Consider the following 22,931-nt stretch of genomic DNA (forward strand, 5'->3'; position numbering starts at 1 on the left):
AGCTTTTTAACTGAAAAAAATGAATAACAAAACTAAAACTGTTCTCATTTATTTTGCTTGAATTGCTCTAGCTTTTTTGAAACATTAATTTGTTCCCCGTTATCGAAGTTGTTCTTTATTGACGCAAATTAAAATTGCAAAAATTTTATAGTCTTTGCTATAAGAGCAAATTGATTAGATTGTGTTTGAAATTTCGAGACAATCTATTTGAAGCACTGTACTTATTAAAGTTAGGATTCATTTTGTAATATTATTAAGTTTTTATTTGTTTTATAATATGAAATTTGTTTCAGTGGTATACTGAATTCATTACGTTTTGTTATATTTTTGAAATGAAATATGTCTAGATTAATAACCTGTTCAAATTCATTTTAATAACTACTTAATGGAAAGGAAAAAAATTAGCAAGAGAACTGTAAATAAATTTATAAATTTATAAGTAACTTTATTCATTTGGTTTGAATCAATTTGACTTTTTCTGAAACAATAATATGCTTGTTGTTATTAAACTTGTCCTTTACCAAAACAAAATAATAATGCAAAACTTTTACTTCCTGTATTTTCTTCATATCTTCAATTATACATCTAATTGGTTACATTGTGATGGGATTTTCATGTTTGCGTTAAGACAACACGACGCCATCTTATTTTTATTGTCGCAGGGAAAATTAGATCCTTCCACAAAATCGACTTTCTATGCTAGAGGATAATTGGAGATTTTATACAGCATCTAGTGGTCTCTTATGTCTACAGTTTCCCTACAAATAGTTTTTTCTTCTTTTTTTTAACTTAGAATAAATGGTTGCATTACAAGAATGTAAATAAAGAAATCTTGAATGATGCAATCGAATAATGATGATTTTATTTCATAAATACATTGCTTTTATAAGTCATGCCGAAACAGAAACAATAATCTATATCTGAACTGTGTCATTTATATAAAATTTTATGCGTTATAGAATTTAGTTGAAGAAATAGTTTAGCACAAAACTTTACTCAATGTTTATAGAATGATTATTTATTTTAGATTTAGTTTTTGTTAAATGTTGTTGAACATTGATGATATGTCATTTAAGAGTGAATATATAATACAATCGAATAATGATGATTTAGTTTTTGTTAAGTGGGTGATTCTCACGAATTATGACAATTCACTGTCCCTTGCTCCACGATCTAATACTATAATACTAAAAAAACTTTTTTTTTAAAAAATTAATAAATTGCATTGCTGTTAGCATTTTAAAATGACTTTGCACTAGCATTGACTGTTTTGTATAGTAAAAAAATTTAATTGAACTTCAAAATGTCATTTTCCTGGCATGTCCCAAGCAATGTTTCCAATAATAACTAGCTTCAAAACTTCCCATAAATTTTTCAATATCTAATTTTTTTTATCTCAACCGGTGTAAGCAATTCCAGAATACCCTCTGCTTCAACCGGTGTAAGCAGAGGGTATTATTTACAAAAACTTCGTTGAAAATAATTTTTTCTGTCAATAATTTGTTTGTCCCAAGAAAATCTGTCATTTTCCTGGCTACTTTTATTTAGTGGTTTATAGCCCAAATAGATAGAGCCAGCAATCAATATCTTATGTTAATAGATTGATTAGATACCCTCCTATATGAAAATGTCTTGTTGCATGAATAAAGAACCAATTTTCTGGTTCAAAATCTATTTCAAAAATTTTTTCAAGATTAGTAGGCTTTTGTGTTGTCATTTTCCTGGGTTTTTGAAATCATTAATAACATAAGCTACATAGATTTATCTGAGTTATTTTAAGAAATCCTGTTGTTTTCTGCAGAATGTAAGCGTCTTAGGCCAAAATATTAAATTATAGTAAAGTTATATGCTATAAAATGGCGAATTTGTCATTATCCTGGCTGTCAGTTTCCTGGCTTATGATTTCCAGGACATTGAAATGTTACCAGAAATTTTTTAACTGCTAATACTGTAGGGAGGAAAAGCAAATATTTACCTAATACCAGGTTTATGTATGATTGTAATATGGTTGGATGTAATCAAAGTTATTTATTTAACGATTGATTGTTGTACACAATTTTATTCTGTACATATCAGCGACAACAAAAAATTTGATTCTTTCTACAGTGGTCAAAAATAATTAATTTAAGCAATTTATGGTCCATCTAGCAAAAAGGCCTAAGCTGAGTTACTTACTATTAACTTAAAATGACTGTTTTTTAAACTTCTAAGCTAATATGTCATTTTCCTGTCATTCAAGATTTGATGAATTTCTATTTTGTTTTTTTTTTCTCGAGGAAATGTCGATAAACTACACTGTTGTCTGTAAGATATTAATCAATGTAACTAAAGAAGTACGCAAGGAAAATTTTAGATTATTTCGAAAACTTTAAATTTGAAGAAGTTATTTGGTCAGAAATGTCATGTTTAAAAAGAATCACCCAAATGCTGTTAAAAATTATGAAATAGTAAACATTAGATGTTTTTTGGCACTTCAGAAACTAGAAAAATAAGTAACGAATCTAAATAAAGCGCATAAGATATATTTAAGTTTTTTTATCGTACATTTTACAAATTAAACAATTTCGCTGTTAAATATATTACTTGATATACGAATTAATTTCTCTTCATCGTTTATCTTAGTACCAGAAAAATTTTATCTTAACAATCCAATTTCTGTTCGCATGCATGCAATTTTGATTTAATACATTTATTATTAAAATATTTCTAACGCTCTTTAAATATAATTTCTGAATATATCGACTATTAAGCATTCAAAAATTATTATTGATTATAAGTTAAACGTCAATGGAAAAATTATAGTTTTGAACAAGATTTTCTAAAACCTAAAATAAATAATTCTATCTAAAAAGTCTAAAATTTATATGCAACTACATTTTTTATTCTTCGCTATAACTTAACGCTAACATGAAGCAAATAGAATAAAATTAGATAATCCAATGCATATATAATTATATCACTTATTTGTTTTAAAATTAGTGAACTCCTTGTGTTAATAAATAGCTTTATTAAAGAAAATATTAGCTTCCATGAAATTGATTACTTTGTAAGCTTTAGTCTTTGTAATAGTTTATTCCAACAGTGCATTATTTTAGAAATAATCAGTTGAATTCATTGAAATGCATTATATGCTTTATTAACAATTACAAATTATGTAAAAAGTTTTTATTTTCCAATCAAGCTAAATGTATTATCTTTGAACAACCATTATTTTGATAGCTGTGCTAATGTTTAATGCGTCGCGAAAATTGTAGCGTTTTTTAATTAATTATGCATTATAAACTGTATAAGAGAATCATAAAATGGCATCATATAAATTTTTAGAGCTATATTGAAAGATATTAATGTTTAAAATTACATCAAACAAAGCCCTTTATCCCAATTCATGTTCGGTAAAATTTTCAAGCTATTTAATTTTTTAACTTTTTTTTAAAAAGAATATTAAATATTTATGAAAGTAATACTGAAAAATCTGAAGTTGTGCTTCGTCCCTGGTGATTATTATATTATTCATAATATTTGAAAGACATGTTTCAAATAATTTTTAATTCATAATGTTTTTAATAAAATTTGTAAGTTAAGTATAAACAAACGAAGAAAACATTATATGGAAATCAATAATTATTTTTAACACATTTCTTACCAGAAAATGTTATATTTTATTCTAGAAGCTCTCTGAATTTGTATTATATTCATATTATATTCATTTTATCAGAGAAAAAAAATATTTCGGATTTGTAATGACTATTCAAGGCAATGAAAATATATGGTTATATTTTTAACAGTACTCAATGGTTTAAACTAGTTAAAACGTAAATTACATATAAAATATTTTGGATCAGAATCTCATTTCAAATTTCACTACCTAATCATTTCCATTCCATTCAAATCTCGAAGAGTCGAAAGTTCGAATCGAAGTAATCATCTTTTGGCCAGCTGATACACTCACATATAATATTTCAAATCATCCATTCGCTTTAACAGGAAATTTGTTGAGTGCAAAAACAAACTGATGCAATTGATCATCTTCAAATTTTAATGGAACTATCTTACCCATTTAAACTCATTTCATTGGAGTATTAAGCTATTGATTATGAAATACAATAAAAATGAAAATAATAAATGAGAAAGGGGTACCATTTATACAATTTGGTAAACTTTAATTATACAACGAGGTTTTACAAAGGAAACCATGCCAAATTTATAGATATATACCATTTTCCATCGTGATTTTATTCTTAAATTACAATGGGCTTTAAATTACACCTTCCAGTTCATTCCACGGAATCTTTATTTTTTTCTAAGCCGTGGCAGAAAGAAAATAAAGCCTGACTTTCTCTCATCCTTTAGAGATCATGTACCAAATCACTCTATAAAACGCCTCTGAAATTATTTTTTTAATCAAAAACCTGTGGGCCGGGAGAGCCTGGTCGGTAGGGCGCTGGGCCCATGTCTGAGAGTTCGTGATTTCGAACCTAGCCGGCCGAAGACTCCCCGTGTAGTAAAGTGACTGATGCACGTTAAATCTGTCGAGTCTCAAAAATCTGGATAGGAGATCGATCGTTCTCTGATTCAGGTCAAAATTACGATCTGTGGATGAATGAATGGGTCCGCCCTATAAACGGGTGTGACGTATGGTGTGGCAGAATTTGAATTCTTGGCCATAGATGGCGCCACTGTTAAACAAGAACAGTCGCGCCCCCTCTGTCTAAAACTGCCATACGTCAACAACAAACATCAAAAGCCTGTTATTATGGCAGTTTGTAGGTCCTACGTAGTAAATGTTATTAAAATTGGAGTCTTTAAGAAATAAGTTTTATTGTCAAAGTATGCTACGCCTATTTAAGTAAAATAAAATGTCCATAATTTAAAATTTTTTGAATTTATCTTCCTCTCCGATTTACTCGCCAAGACTCCGTGGCTGCTTGTCACACATAATTTTTTTTCCCTTAAAAGTCGATAAAAAAGATAATTTTGGTTATAAGCATATAATTATTATAATTTTATGCAAGCGTAGTTTGTTAATATGAATGAAATTAACGGATACCTAGATTAAAAAATAATTTGCAATACTTGAAAAGTATTTTAATTCAGGAATACAGAATGCGCAATTCTGCATTCGGTTATATACTTATTCCATTCCTGTCTTAATAAATGAGAAGTAATTTTACTTATTAACAGTTAATAAAGATCGTTTTAAATCATATAATAGTTGAAATTAGAAACGAATTGCATGTCTCGTAAGCCTTTCATACTTTTAAAAATTTCGATGCTGAGATTTAAATCTGGCAATATCTCTAATTTTTTATTACATTTATTCCTGTTTTGTTACTTCTGAAATCGGCTCCAGCTTAAACTTGTGAAGATCGTGATAGAAAATTATTTTTCTACAGAAAATGGATAAATAGTCACCGTTTAAAGAACAAAAGAGAATAATATCTAGAAAAATGCACATAAAATTATTTTAACTTCGAAATGATTGGAATTTCGATTTAAAAAAAATAAAAATGAAAAATAAAAAGTAGCGTTAAGTTCATAAATAAAAATAGTCTTTTTATCACGTCAAACTTCGATTCTGCAGTGGAATGTTTGCAGCTTGCAGAGCGGCCCGCATGATTCTCGAACAAATTATAAAATATTTGATTTTTTACTCCATTGTATTCTTTGCACATTTTTCTGCAAGTCTTTGTAGGTTCTAAATTATTTTTGAGAAGGAAAACAATATGTAAAGTTTAATTTTTAAAACAATGGCATAGGTTATGATTTTTGAATACATACAGATCACATCTAATCCAAAAATAAATTGTCTCAGTAAGATGTCTTACATTGTTTTGCCTGTGTGAGACTGAATTTAATAATAATTTGTCTACGTGAGACTATATCTTACAATACTTTGTCCGTGAGAGATAATGTCCTACATTATTTTGTCAACGTCAGATTCAATCCAATAATTATTTGTTTCTGGAAAGTGGGAAATTGCGTCTGGCAATACGTTGTCTTCATAAGATGGCGCGGGATAAAATATTGAAATATATAAATTTAGAAATATCCACTAGTTTTTATTCAACTTATAAAAAATCACTTAATTTGTAATGTAATATTTTATATTTAAATAAAAATAACATTTATGCTTTCTAACTTCATTTAGTTTCTAGTTGGAAAGTCGAAGTAGGAGTTTCGGAGGCAGTTTGTTTAAAATTTTTGAATTTTTATTTAATTTAAAATTTTTAATCCTAAAATATAAACCAGATTCAATCTGAATTTTTAACAGTAAGATTTTGTAAACTAGGCTGGTCCACTACTTTGGCGTTAAGCCTGTAATATTAAACTAAGAGAAAAAAAATGTAATTTCAAAACTACCAGCAGATGATAATATTTTCTACGGGAGCACCAAAAAGCTCGGTATTTTTTACCGAGCGGTTTTGTATTGATTTTGGTAAAATCAGCAAAAATATAGCCTTATAATATGCGATAAAATTCGGTAAACGCATTAAAATTTGGGTAATTTTATCATTATACCTTAGAGCAGTGTTTCCCGAACTGTGGTACGCGTACCCCCAGGGGTACGGGAGCAGTCTGGTGGGGGTACGCGTTCTTATGCGAAATATCTTGAAAATTTCAAAATTTCACAAAACAAATTTCACGAGATTTCAAAAACGAAAATTTAAAAATTTTTTATTTAAAAACAAAGCTAGCTATGAAAATTTACAATTACGTATTTTTCTATTGGCTATTTTTTGCAGACTTAAGAGTTAATAATTAGTGGTGTCAGCAGCTAGTTGTGATTTTTAAATTTGGTGCAATTTTTTTATTGAAAAATAAACTTTTTTATTAGTGGTACACAGCGTTACGAGCAATTTAGAAAGGGTACATAGAAGTCATAAATTTGGGAAACACTGCCTTAGAGTAACACTGCCTTTAGCTTCCTTTTAGTTTCGTATTTTTATTAAATGTCTGGTAATAAGAAGTATAATTTTGAAAAGAAAAATTCTTGGTAAACCTTTACCACATGGTAAAAAATTTCCAAATTAATGGTTTAAAACAGCATATTTTATTTATCGATATTAAAATTATGCTTTGTTTTTTTTTATCTGAAATCTAATTACTATACAGTTCATAAATTTTAACAGATTTCTTTTCTCCAGGCGGGTACGTGAAAAGGTTTCATTAGCTATACCGTGCAACTCGCAATCTATTTCAAGGAGAACTTTCTAAATATAATGATCTTAAATTACTATATAAATAAGCTATCTATTTCAATTTATCTATTTCGAGGAGAACTTTCTAAAACACTCTTAATTTACAATACAAATAAGCTATCTATTTCAACTTGCAACGCTATTTCAAGAAAAACTTTCTAAATAAACAGATCTTAATTTACTATATAAATAAGCTATCTATTTCAACTTACGATCTATTTCAAGAAAAACTTTCTAAATAAACAGATCTTAATTTACTATATAAATAAGTTATCTATTTAAACTTACAATCTATTTCAAGGAGAACTTTCTAAATACACTCTTAATTCACGATACAAATAAGCTATCTATTTCAACTTTCAAGAAAAAATTTCTAAATAAACAGATTTCAATTTACTATATAAATAAGCTATCTGTTTCAACTTACAATCAATTTCAAGTAGAACTTTCTAAATAAACAGATCTCAATTTATTATATAAATAAGCTATCTATTTAAACTTACAATCTTTTTCAAGGAGAACTTTCTAAATACATTCTTAATTTACAATACAAATAAGCCATGTATTTCAACTTGCAACGCTATTTCAAGAAAAAATTTCTAAATAAACAGATCTTAATTTACTATATAAATAAGCTATCTATTTCAACTTACCATCTATTTCTAAGGAGAACTTTCTAAATAAACCGATCTCAATTTACTATATAAATATGCTATCTATTTCAACTTACAATCTATTTCAACTTACAATCTATTTCAAGAAAAATTTTCTAAGTACAATCTTAATTTACAATACAAATAAGCTATCTATTTCAACTTGCAAAGATATTTCAAGAAAAATTTTCTAAATAAGCAGATCTTAATTTACTATAAATATAAACTATCTATTTCAACTTACAATCTATTTCTAGGAGAACTCTAAATATGAAGATCTTAATTTACAATGAAAATAAGCTATTTATTTCAACTCACAATCTACTTCAAGGAGAACTTTCTAAATACAAAAATTCTCATTTACTATATAAATAATCTACCTATTTAAACTCGTAATATATTTCAAAGAGAACTTTCTGAATATAAAGATCCTAATTTACTATATAAATAAGCTCGAAACATATTTCAGTTTCATAAATGTTAATTCTACAAAAAAATTCTAAAAAAAGTTGAAAAAGTTATCTTTGAAACTTATTTGTATAATACACATATTATGTTATCCAATCACTTTTTAATAAGCACTGTTTTTATCTGAAAAAAATTGAAAGCTCTCAAATCTATTCTATTTCGAAATAATTTCGTTCCATTTCTTTTCTATTTTCATTGACAACTCCCTCAAACAAATTATGGCAGTACATATCCTTATGCAGACAAATTATCGTTTCTTTGAATATTACGCAGACAAAATATTATCTCTCATAATCTAACATCTATAAATAATTATTGGATTGAGTTTCGGTTTTTAACAAATAAGATTTGCATTTGATTATCGAAATATAATCAAATATGTAAGCTTTCCCAACATTTCTAAACATTTTTAATACAGTGTGGTAATTTGCATGTTCTCATACATTTCCTACAGTATATTTTCATTGCTAAAATTTTTATCAACCTAGCCTTAGAGAATGTATTTAGTTGAGTGTCTAGTATGAAATTTTTTTTCCCGGATTGTTATAAATATGTAAGCTTTCCCAACATTTCTAAACATTTTTAATTCAGTGTGGTAATTTACATGTTCTCATACATTTCCTACAGTGTATTTTCATCACTAAGATTTTTATCTACCTAACCTTCGAGAATGCATTAAGTTGAGTGTCTGGTTTGAAATTTTTTCCCCCGGACTGTTATACAATTATTTTAAAACTTATGGGGCATCATCTCGTCTACGAACTGGTTGAACGTTTTCTTCCAACAAATGTTTAAAATGTTTTATTAAGTTTTTGCACCTTTTAGTTTTAAAAATTTTGTTTCTTTTACATTGAATTATACCGAAACTTTTTTCTTCCACATTTCGTGAGAAGTTAATAAAATTTCACTTCTCCATTACATATTAAAATATTCTAAGAGCATTTCTTAAATTTCATCTATTTTGTAATTCTGTGGGGGATTTCTTAGAATATTACTGTTTTTCGCACATAAGAATTTTACGTACATGAAAATGCCAAACATTTTAAATGAGTTTTGATAGGATATTATGGTAATTTTAGGTGAGTAAGAGTTTTGATGATGGTTTCGCTTTTGAAGATAAAATTTTTTGAAGATAGATTTTTTTCGAATTAGAAATTTATGCATATTTTAAAATTTTTCTTCTTGCTTTGGAACTTGAATTTGTTTGTTTTTAATACTGTATTAATAAACATGAAATATTATATGCATAATAAATTTATCTTCACCAAAATTAAGAAAGAATCTATTACAATATAATTGAAGAAAATAATCTCACGTAGACAAAACTTTGCAGCATATAATCTCATATAGATAAATAATTGTTGGTTTGAGTCTCATGTAGAGAAATACTATAAGATATAATCTTCCTCAGACAAATTATTGCAGTACATATCCTTATGCAGACAAATTATCGTTTCATTGAATCTTACTCCAACAAAATATTATCGGTCATAATCTAGCATACATGAATAATTGTTCTTTTGTGTCTCGCGTAGACAAATACTAAGACCTAAACTCCTACATACAAATTATTGCTGTACATTAGATCGTGCATATTGTTTCATTGAATATTACATAGACAAAATATTATGAGACATAATCTAACGCAGATAAATAATTGCTGGTTTGAGTCTCACATAGACAAATACTATAAGATATAATCTTTCGCAGACAAATTATTGAACTGCGTAACCTTATGCAGACAAATTATTGTTTCATTGAATCTTACGCCGACAAAATATTATCGGTCATAATCTAGTATGCATAAAGAATTGTTTTATTGTGTCTCACGTAGACAAATACTAAGACATAAAATTATTGTTTCATAGACAAAATATTAGACATAATCTAACACATATGAATAATTGTTGGAGTGAATCTCCCGTAAACATCTTCCTCTAAGATATCTCCTGTAGACAAATTGCTTCTGTATTGAATTTCATGCTGAGAAATTATTGTTGGATTAAGCTACACGCAGACAAAATATTCAAAGGCATAATATCTAAATATGTTAAAGATTAAATGTCAAGGAATATACAAAACATTGAAATGCCAAACAAATCAATTTTTAAATCAAATCTCCATCAGTTTCAAAATGTGGTAATATATAATCTTATGCTGACAAATTATCGTTGGATTAATACTCACGCAGACAAGATACTATAAGACACAATCTCATGCAAATAATAAGTAGTCGGATTGAATCTCACACAGACAAGTTAAAGTTGCAGTGTATCTCATTTAGATAAAATGTGTGTCAGAGAGAAAAGTGTAGGGAAAAAAGATTCTTACCCCAATAAAATATCAGAGGAGCCGATTTTCATGCGAGTAAAATATTGCGAGCAGTAAGACTTAGGCAAAGTTTCAAAAAGCTAGTTCTCATGAAGATAAATATTGTGACCGGAGATAACAAGTTCAAGTAAATTTTCCGTAGTATATGGTCATAACATTTATGGTTAAAAAAGCGTATTTCTGATTAGTAAAACTTAAATATACGGTTTTAAACCATTCATTTGGTAATTTTTCCGTTCAAATGGTAACGGTTTATCGGAAAATCCGGTTATTAAAATTATAGTTCTTATTACTGCACATTTAATAAAAAGTATTATATTGAAAAGTAAATTTAACCGAATAAATAATTTTTATACCACACTCTAAAGCATCATGATAAAATTACCAAATTTTACCATATTTACCAAATTATATCATATATTATAAAATTATATTTTATTGTTGATTTTACCAATACCATTGCCAAAGCACTTCGGTAAAAATTACCGAGACTTTTTTGGTGTTTCCATGGAGCCAGAAAACTGTCAATTTTACCATATTCTTTTAGTTTTGAGTATACTTTTTTTTCCTTATTGTGGTATAAAATATTCTATGAGAACGTTTCAGGAGAAAAATAATAAAATAATAATAGTGTATATTAACTTCATGACTCTTTAGATACAGTGAACAAAACCGAGGATAAAATGCTCGGTGAATACTCCGCCCTCAGATGATCAGGGAATACTGCATTTAAAATACCGGTATATAAAATATTTCTCAGTTTCTTAATTGCAATAGATCCAAAACCTCAAAAGAAAAAAGCCATAAATTCTACACCTTTTACATAAATTATTTGATTTTTTTCTAAAAAAATTGCTTAGTTTTTATGAGGATCATTGTGTTTTTTGTTTTTTGTTTTTAATTGTTATTTTATTAAAAATAGTAAATAATCTAACATTAAATCAACACAAATTTTTTTTAAAATTAATTTGTACAAAAAAGTAAAAGTCAACAATATATAACGTTGAATCTTTTTATACAATTAAGATTATGTTTCATATAGTACTTAAAAAAATATGAAAGCAAAATTTATTAGTTTTGAACCTGTTTCTAAGTATCATATCACAATCTTGGTTACCGTATAGTAACATTGCTTTGAACTCCTCCAAAAATAACTTATAATGTCTGAGTAGTATCTACAACTAGAAATATGGACTGCCCTGCAATTTGATTAAAAAATATTTTTAGAATACTTTACAAAATCTGCATAAGGCGTTGGAAGAACATATTCTAATTTCTTACAAACACTGTAATGCACTGTAAAAAATTCCGGATCAAATTACGATTTAAAAAAAATACCGGCACTCAGGATGCCGGTACATTTTTCCATAAAATCCTCTCTTACTGTTAAGTTTTACGAAACAAATAATCAGATTTACCGTAATTTTTACAGTAGTATTTACTATAAAATCACTGAATTAGTGTAAGTATATAAATATTACAGCAAAAATTTCAGTATAAATTTTGACGGTAAAAATAAATTTTACAAATGACACACCCATTGTGTCGGTACTTTTTACAGTAAATTGATATGGAATTTTTTATACTGTGGATCAAAAATATATATATTATTTTAACTTGAAGTTGAACATTTATTTTATTTTTTTTTGCGATATTAGATTTATAAGAAATATTTAAATGTTTAAGGCTACTTTATGAATGTTTTAAAAACGATTATTTAATCATTAGATGTAAACGCCAATACAAATTTACTTTTGACATTTAGCAATGTTTTCAGAAAATAATTCATAAATAAGTTATATTCTTGCATCTTGCTGGTATTAACGAATGGTGAGTGATCATATATTAGTTTTCATTTGTATTTGAATTCTAATGCATTCAAATCATAAACCTTCGTGATATATTTCAAATATATCAATTTAAATGTAACAACATATCACATGTTTTATTCAATATGGGCTGTATTTCGAACTCATTTTTATGAATAACATTCAAATTATAAATAATTTACAGTTATGTAACCGTACGTTTGAACAACATTGATGCAAATATTTTCAGACAACAAACATTTTGAGGAAACAAAATTTCCTTCAATAACGAATATATGAATTTAAAAATCGTGATGCAACACTGTCGGAGCGGGGGGAATTAAATATCACAAATTCAAATGTAATTCTAACATTAAAGAAACTTAAATTAAAATTTGAAACAGTTTGCTAATTAAGAAACATAAACTAATTTTCTTATAAAATTTATTTTATCGATTTGAAAGCTATTTACAAAATGATACATTTACACTAAGGAAAAAAAATCATCAAAACTACCAGAGTATAATAAATTTCAATGTGTTTCTGGCTCAATAGGAACACCTAAAAGCTCGGTAATTTTTACAGAAGCGCTTTGGTAATGATTTTGGTAAAATTAACAATAAATTATGGTGTTATAATGTGCGACGGAATTTGCTAACTGTAAAAAAAATTTTAATTTTATCATATCTTAGATTATGGCATAAAAGCCATTATTTCGATTAAATTTACTTTTCACTTTTGTCTTTTGTACTAAATGTAAGGAAATAAGAATTATAATTTTAAAAACCGGAATTTCCGGTAAACCGTTACCATATGCAAAGAAAAATTACCAAATGAAAGGTTAAAGTTTTATTTACCAGAATTATGCTGTTGTTTTTTTTATTACCAGAAATGGCATTACCATGAAGTACGGTAATTTATCCACAATTTTGTCTCCGTCACTTAAACCCATGCAAAATTTACTTCTATTATCTAATGTTCATAACAAACGAACATATGAGAAAGTTAATATACAAAGATATGAATGGCGATAGATACTCTTTTTAAAAATTTCTCTTCTTAATTTTTATTGTTATGATATTACATGATAAAGTCTTTCAATTGAACTTTTCAGAAACTTTTCAAAAATATTTTTCACATACTTTTTTTCCAACTTTTTTTAAAAGATATATTTTTATTTTAAAACAAAATTTCGCTTGCTTTTAGCAAACATTTTCTATTTTTTCAAAGTTGAATATTTGAAATCAGGGAAAAAAAACATGATATAAGAGAAGAATTGAAAAAAAAAAGAAGACTAACCTGACATTGTTTTACTGGTGATAAACGTTTCGGAATAGATAGAAACTGTATATTTCTCAGCCAGAGGGGGTGAAAACTGAAAACAGGAAAAGCCGGGCTTCTGTTTTCGTATTGGTAGCTTGCGGCTCGATTCTTTGTGAACTATGTTCGAAGATTTCTAGGAATATATAGCGGTTAAATTCGTCGCCCCCATTGCGCATTCGCTGAAAATGCCATCTAAAGAGAGGCCACACGACCCTTACAGACCACGCCTCACTAAAGTTTAATTTTATTTCTTATATTTATTATCCCACGCACATTTAGCCGTCCTTCCCAAATATTCCTAGTTGAGTATTCCAAAAATGAGATGAGTTGAATTTAAAAGATAATAATTAGATTTCGTGTTCAGTAATTTCCCTGAATAACATTGTTTTTGTAATTATTTTATATACGTAGATGTTGTGTATCATTGTTTTTTATATTACCCAACACGTTATTCATTAATACAAATTATATTAAAACTTAATTCTTGTAAATTTGGCATTAGTATTGATTATGAATTACGAATGTATTCGTAACAGTTTTAATCTTTAAAATATACCAAAAGAGGATCATTTATTCAAACAAAAAATCAATGTAATTGATATTTTAAGACTATTTTGTATTAACGTATTATGAAATATTAAGAAGACTGAATACGGTCAATAATAGGCTTCGTCGTGAACAATATGTTCGAACACGCAACAGTACAATTAATTTTTATACAGAACAAAAGTACGGGAAAGTGTTGTACCTTGGACAAACTTTGATTTTTTCTAATATTTTTTTTTTTATGGAGAATGCAATAATTCAAAGGATTTAAGAATTTTATGAGAAATCATACATACGTTTGTCCATTAATAGAATTTTTGTGAATAAATGCAACTACGCAGTTCGGAAAATAATTTTCTTTTTAAGTATGAAAAATTAAAATGAGGTACAACATGTGCTTTGGATCAATAGAGGTTGTTTCTTGGATAAAATTTTTTTTTCTAAACTTGGTTCTAATATCAAAAGTACATGCGTTAAAAACTTATTTTTCAAGTCCTCTACATGAGCTAAAATAAATAAAATAAATAAAATAATAAAAAAATAATATTTTATTGGAATAGCTCAAAAATTTATTGTTTTATTAAGAAAATAAAAAAATTACATTTTGTCTGTGGCAAAATTCAGAAGGAAAAATTGGACATGTTGCGTATGCCTTTGACCTGTCCAAGATATAATATTGAGACTGGCCCAAGATACAATCATAACTCACAAAAGATTTTTAATTCTTTCCGCTGCCATGCGTTTATTGATACATATATTGAGACAATATGTTGTACTATAATGTCCTGTTAATGCTACTGCTTAGATCTTTTATATCGAAAATTGCTTGTACGCTATAGAAAATAACGTAGTAAATGAGACGAAAAAGGATATATTCCTCGAAAGATAGGTGGAAGATAATTAATAGAGTAGGAAAATTTCTGTAAAAGTGGTAGGCTTAAGATGGCTTTTCCTCCAAGTCAAGCAAAATTTATTAATTAAAAAAGGAAAAAAAATATGAAATCCTATAGGATTTTAGCATTTTTTGCCTTTTTCCAGTAATAAAAAACTTGGTGATGAAGGCTTCCATTCACATTGTAAAGTCTCGAGGATGCTTCTCGATAATAAGGTGTTCGCTAAAGATTATTCAGTGGCTTTTCCCTGAGGCCAATTCCTAAGAAAATGGGAGGAGGGATCCTCAGTAAAACTGTATATGCCTGTTTGGCTAATTCTGAGTTCTGACTGAATTCGGCTAATATGTATACCTGTTGTAATGTTGATGCTACAATATCGTTTTTCAGAAATAGGTAAATGGTGTACCCGGAGATGACTGGTCGATACGAATCTACATCTGACTTGCACCGACCACAGTGCTAACGGGAAATATCTTCAGTGGTAGACGAATCATGGGTTAGAGTCCCTTTGACGTCAGGTTAATCGAGAGAGGTTCACGTGGTCTTCCTCTCCATGTAACGCAAATGCGGGTTAGTTCCACCAAAAAGTCCTCCGCGAAGGCAAATTTCTCTCAATACTTGATTCAGGAGTTCCCTTGTCTTCAGGATTGGGATCAAAATTACAAGGCTACGGAGTTGAACATTAGTAGTAAACCCAAAGCTAGGTTGGTTGTTCAATGACGATCATAAAAGTAGTATATAAGTGGCTCAAGAGATAAAACGTTCTCCTTCCAATGAGGTGAATCGGATTTGAGTCCCACCGATGACTTGTTGAAACGAATTCCGCGCCTGGCTCGCACCAACCACAGTGGCGACGTTTTCCTCTCCATGTAATACATATGAAGGTTAATTGCCTCAAAAAGTCCTCCACAAGACAAAATTCCTCCCTATACTTGATCCAAGAGTTCCCTTGTCTTCTGGATTGAGTTAAAATTTACAATGCTACGTAGTTGAACATAGTAAACGAAGTTGAATGCAGTTGGGTCGGCTGTTCAACGAAGGTTTTAAAACTATAAAAAAAGTAGTATAAAAGGAGCCACAATGGCTCAGGGTGATAGAACGTTCGCCTTCCAATGAGCTGAGCCTGGATCAAATGGGTTTTTGTATGTATGCTACCGTTGAGTTGTTGAAATTAGTTATTCTGCCGATTTTCTTGCTAATGTGCGGATTAATTAGGGTGATCTGTTAAAGATCACCCTAATTAACTAGATATCTAGATAGATATTTACCTAACTAGATATTTACTAAAAATGAAATTTTTGCTTTGTAATATTTAATAAGTGTGTAAATAATTCACAAAATAATTTTTTTACATAAGTTTGAAGAATTACTTTCTTATTTTCACGTAGTTTTTGTGGTTGAATGTTACAATGAGGCATAAAAGTATTGAAAACTATGAAGTATTCTAAAATTGTCTAAGCTTACGCTATTTTTGCTTGTTTTCAAGCATGCCATAAATTTGATTTTATTTTACTTAGAACTTTTATGACATATATGTTCTATTTAGTAATTTATACCGTAGTAGGTTTAACAGCTTTTTTTCTTTTTTCAAGAAACAAAAGATTTATGATTCTAATAAATAGACAATATTCATGTTAGATATTTTTTGCCAAAAACCTTATTGAAATAAACTTTCAAGTTTCATATAAGTTATAAAAAACATTTTGACAGAAAATTGTCCATTGCACTATGAATTTAATGGCTTAACGAATTTGAAAGTATGAAAATGTTGAATGATCGTAAAAATATGTAGTTTATAGAATTGCTTGCTTATTATATATTTTTTTCAGTTTCTAAACCTGAATTATTATGTTTTTAAAAATTAAAAAGATTGAGACCTTTGTTTAGTTACAACTTTTATTATGAATTATATTAGATGTCAGTAATTTCGTTTTGAACATACCGATATTTGAATATGATTTCTTTTATTAAAAGAACCCACTTTTCACGCGAAAGAAAAGCCCTGATTTAAATTATAAAAGAAAAAAAAAAGTTTTCCAGAACAGTTTTAATTGTCAAATATCCTTTCACAAAAAAATTGTGTTTAACCCAGCCTACGTCTCTAATAAGGCCTTAATCTCTTGACAATAATAAAAAAATTGGATTTTTTTATTTCTTCAGGTGAATTCTTATTCTTTTGGTGATTTGACTGGCATTCATTGTGTTTTAAAATTACAGGCTATTATAGATTACTTTTTTAAATCTTTTAAATGCCATCAACTGTTTCCAATTTAAATAGACGAAGATACAAGAATGGTGGAAAGACAAGTTTCAGTACAGCAACGCTTTAAAATAAATCCAAACTGCATACATTTACATTTCATAAACTAAAATAATTTGAGCTAGAAATACAGTCTATTTAAGCATTAAATTTGTTAAAATTCCTTTAGAGTAAATTTTTTTCCAGAACAAAAATAAAATAGTCATAGAGAGACTTTGAGACTGAAAAAAAAAGTTTAACGTTTCTCCATTTGAACTTTTTGTAAATTTAAAACAGAACTAAAATAAATTGTTGCAACTGTTTCCGTAAAAATGTTTTTAAAAAAATCTTTTACTGCTTTTAGCAATCATCAAATGGCTCTTCTAAATTACTCCATGTTGTATTTATAGGTAGCTATCAAACTCTTACTTTCCTGCGTAAAATTATTGGAACTGCAAGAATGGTAAACCTTCCGTTCTGTTCTATCATGATATTCTATGTGAATCATTATTAACAATGACATCTATAAAATCATTCTAGATAATGCTTTTTTCCATCAAAAGAATGTGCCTGTACACTTTAAAACACGTAAAATTTTTGTTATACCTTCTGCGCCCATTTTTCAGCTTTGCCTTTGAAAAAGATTGTAGACTACCAAAGAAAAACGTTTATGAAGCTTTCTTTTGCCCTACACTTGCAGAAATAGCAAAGTTAACAAGACTTGAACATAAATAAAAAAATATATTTATGTAAGTAAAAGCATCTGAATAGACACTTCAAGCCTTTTCCCATAATGAAATTTTAAGTCTTATAGTGAAAATGTTAAGTGGCACTAGCACTTGTTCACCTTTTCACAGCTAAAAAATATATAAGATTACAAGGAGAGTTTAAAGTTATTATTTTTTTTTTTTTGCAATTTTTTTAAAAATAAAGTTGTGCTTTTTCATTTGTGCACTATGATTAATTTTCTCAAAGCTAACACCTAAAGTTTTTAAAAATTGTAAGTTTCTTTTTCGTGCCATCAAAACTATTTCGTCACTTTAAACTATCAATGATACATATAATATCAATTAATTAGAAATTTCTTATAACCAAAAATTTCAACTTTTTTAGCAGAATACGAACATATCTTTAAATAAATTATATAATCCACATAAAATATTAATACATACCACATAGCATTGAATTCTAGTTTAGTATTCAAACTAAGTATACATTGTGAAACATTCCGGATTAAACTACGGTAAAATGTACTGGGTACCTATGGTAAAAATATTAACTCAAGGCGCCTGCATTCACTGAAATAAATCACTGAATCACTCTAACTAAATAAATATTACTGCAAAAATTATACTGTAAATTTTTATTTTACTGTAAAAATTGATTTTACGAATGATGCACTCAATTTATTGATACTTTATAACATAATGTGATCCGGAATTTTTTACAGTGTATTTTGCTTTGAAAAACCACAAGTATGTTTCAGCTGTGGTTATCAAAATAAAAGCTGTTTTTATTTTATACATAAAATTAGCTACATAATTCAAGCTATGCTCTCTAAGTAATTTTATATTTACAGTATTGAAATAAGTGTGTTGTATGTGAAAAATTATGTATTTTAAATAATTTAAACTGCTTTTATCTTAAACTTAAAAATTTCCGTTTAACCTGAGCGTAAATTTTATATAACATTTCAATGTGTAACTCTCTAAATTTGAAAAAAGGTAAGTTACAAAGAACTATACATATCTATTATTTTGCAATTGGCTATTAATTAATTCATGTAGATAATCATAATATCAACATGTATGGTTTCTGGAGAAGGAATCGTGATAACTTCTAAAGAGGTTGCGGAGGTGCTAAGCTTTAATGGTTTCACAGCACCTCGCATGAAGATTCAATTAATTTTCTTGAAAATATAGAATGCTTGAATTATCTTTAGGACTTGAGCAGTTTTATACACATAATTAATAGTGAAACAAGCATCTAGTTACACTTTTAAGAAATTTTTATAAGCATGCAGATTTTTTTAAGCTGCAGAAAAACTTTACTGCCTGACCTGAGATAGTTAAATAAAACTATTTATAATTTAATTTTGTTCAAAATATATTAGGTGTTTTTAATAATTGTCAAAGCTCATCTGATATTTTTTGCTTAGAAATAGACATTTTTCATTCTTTAAGCTTTCAAAAAGAATTACCGTAAACCGGAGCGAGTCTACCCATTTTTTCAGTTTGTCAACTTTCAAGTGGTCAAACTTTTGTAAATATTAAAGAAAAAAGGCTTTTAATAAGTGTTTCGGAATCGCTATTTATCCCTCTTTAAAGCTGTGAAATCGATCTTAGAAAATATTAACAGTTACGCTGTTACTGTATATTTTTATAGAACTGCTGACAAATCTCTCGTATGGGGCGAGTCTACCCATTCTACTAAAATGAATGTTAACATTGTAAATAATCAAATTTTACTATTAAATTGTTATTTTAGTTACTATGTAGGATATTTATGAAGTAAAATTCATAACTTTATTATATATTCCATTTTTTTATTCATAAAATAACACAAATTGAGTATTTGATCGATTATCACATTTTGATCACAGTTTTGTTTTTATAATCATTAACATTATAAAATAACATTTTCTTCTGATTATTGTTGATAAAAATAAATTTAAATTAATATAAATTTACAATTAAATAATTAATAAATAATAATAATTAAAGATTATTAACAAAATCGAAATTCAAACATTGGGAATCATGAAAAATCCTTTTCCCATTCTTTTGGAAGGTAATAATAATTTATAAATAATAATTTATTTAACTTGCATTAAATAAAAAAAATTAATTTTGTAATATAAAAATTGAAAAAATAGGTAAAATAAACATATTTTATATTTACATTTATATTTAACCTATAAATTTTCTTATTAATGATAAATTTATCAATGCAGAATTAAAGTAATATATTCAATTCACTTAAAATGACTTAATTTTAGTATAAACAAAGTTCTAAATTATATTATTATGCTTTATTAAAACTAAATACGAATGGGTGGACTCGCCCCGCGAATTCTGGCTTTTTGTTTACAACAGCAAAACTTACATTCTTTTTGTTTTTTTTTTATATAAAATTAATGTAATCTTAGTCTTAGATAAGTTTATCACTTAACCAAAGTGAAAATAGCAATAATAATAATATACTTACGGAGCACCAACTAAAAGTTTGCTGATTTTCAATACAAATCTCTCAAAAGACGTTTGAACAGGTCGGTTAAAAAGACACCAAATAAATAAAAACAGATCAAACTACTACAGCGCCATCTTCCTTAGAGTCTGAACTAAGTCCTCCGTCGGTGAAAAAAAATTTTATTTGCAATTTAAAATAGTGAAAATTAAATAAAACTAAAATGGGTAGGCTAGCCCCTGGATGGGTAGACTCGCCCCGGTTTACGGTACTGATAAAGACTTCGTGAGAATTTTTTTTAATGTTAATCACATTCAATTTAAATTTTAACACGAATAACTCATATTTAATTTTTTAGGCTCTTAATGATATTCAATTTATTTAACTGCGTCATGATAAAGCATCCGTGTTAAATTTTTTAAAAATTTAAAAAAAAAATTCTTCATTTTTAATTTAGAATAATTAAAAAAAACATAGGTAAAAGTCTAAAAAATATTTTACAGAAAGATAACTTACGCCATTAAGCTATAATGATGCTCTATCATTAATGATTTTAAATTAAAATGATTGATGATTTATCATTAAAAGCAAACAAATAACATTTTCTCCATGAAGAAACCTTTTTTTTATTAAAATATTATTATCTATTTTTTAATTATAATTTAAACATTCTTAAAAACAATGTTTTTGTATGTTTTAGAATGCATAAATTTATCATTTATCGTTATTTTAATAATCAGTTTTCATAAATGGGAACCAAAATTTTCAGATTTTCTTTTATATAATTTAGTACGTTTGCAAGATGTACGTTTGCGTCCGATGGTACATTTGCATACGGTCTTAGAGAAATCGAATGAATTTTTCTTTCAACTTAAATAAAGTGCTAAGTTAAACCACGTTTTTGATCAAGTTGAATTAAACAATTAAAAGATGGATTAACTTGAAATATAATCTGGTTCAACTTGTTAACGTCTTAATGTTGTAGAAGATTTGAACGAAATTCTTTAACTGTCATTTTTTAACCAATGTTTTTAATTGTGAAAAAAAAGATATTTTTACATGAAATATTAGTATCAATAAAGTTTAATGTCTTCTTTGGAGGGGGAAAAACGAAAATTAAAGTTGAATAATTAACGTATTTAAAAGGCATAATAGGAAAAAATAAGAAAGATTTCACGACGTTCGCACTACTAAAAAATCGTATTTCTTGTTTATGGTAATCCGTGAGGAGACCTTTTCTTTTCTAGAAGGTGTTGATTTAACCCGGTAGAAATGGTAGAATGAAGTAAGAAATTTTCAGAAAAATTTCTTTGTTGAAATTTGAAGAGAATGCTTAAAAATGGGATTAATAATCAAAAAATGCTACTTACTTTCCAATAGAAAAATAAAAGTTTGGGAGTAACATCACTTATCACTTATTCGCCAAACAACAAATTAAAAAATAATAAAACATTTAAGTATAAAAATATTTAAAAAAATAAAAATCAAATATTTTACTCGAGAAGAACCGTAAGAATTATGTACTATGTCGCCTGTCGGAAATAAAGTGATCTGCTCTATGGTTACATTTTTCATAATCTAAAGTGCTTGATTAAATCTCGCGTAGTTTAAGAGATTAAAATTATTAGAGATCTATATTATAGTCGAAAATAAGTAGAATGGTTTTCATATCCCCACTCCTAAAAGAGTTAAAAATAGCTTAAAGCATTATTTGTATTTGCTGTTAAAGCTTTGATATGAATTTTTAATTTCTTAATATAGAAATAACTAAATTTGATATTAGAGAGTATAACTCAAGAAATGAGTATGTTTCACTACTTTCCACATTCGTCTTAAAACATCATTAAGTGGACTCAGTTTTCATTAAGCTGTAGAGAGTGTAGATCATTTAGTGAATTAATGAAAAGGAAATTTATTTCTCATTCCAAATTAAAGTGATGAAAGTTCCTTAACAATAACTTAAACTTTTGAATTTCTCCAATCCTTTCTCAAAAGTGTACATTAATTAATAAGAAAAATATAAGTTTTCTAAGAATCTAAAAAATACTTGTAGAAAATTTACTTTTGTCTGCATATAATTTTGAAAAAAAAAGCCAAATTTATTGCTTTAAGTGCTGTAGTAAAATTGATCAAAATATATGCTATATTACGAATGTGAGTAAGAAAATTTTAAGCGTTAAATATTAAAATACTGCAAGTGAATGAAATTAAGTTAAATAGTTATATACAGTAAATGGAGTGATATTCAAGTGATGAATTTACCATACTATATGTTTTAGATGAAA

At 27.3% G+C, this 22,931-nt stretch overlaps 1 protein-coding gene across 1 annotated transcript in view; it reads right to left on the minus strand.

Moving 5' to 3' along the window:
* Proc (Proctolin) overlaps positions 1 to 13,897 on the minus strand; it is an 86,404-nt gene extending 72,507 nt beyond the window's left edge. The window contains exon 1 of the mRNA XM_071177544.2: positions 13,759 to 13,897. Within this exon, the coding sequence (XP_071033645.1) occupies positions 13,759 to 13,765 (7 nt within the window). The 5' untranslated portion in view covers positions 13,766 to 13,897. The remainder of the gene's footprint in view (positions 1 to 13,758) is intronic.
* Positions 13,898 to 22,931: the final 9,034 nt, after the last annotated feature.

The sequence above is a fragment of the Parasteatoda tepidariorum genome, chromosome 2 (genome assembly GCF_982258835.1).
Source record: "Parasteatoda tepidariorum strain Cologne lab strain chromosome 2, Ptep-v5.0, whole genome shotgun sequence".
NCBI lineage: Eukaryota > Metazoa > Arthropoda > Arachnida > Araneae > Theridiidae > Parasteatoda > Parasteatoda tepidariorum.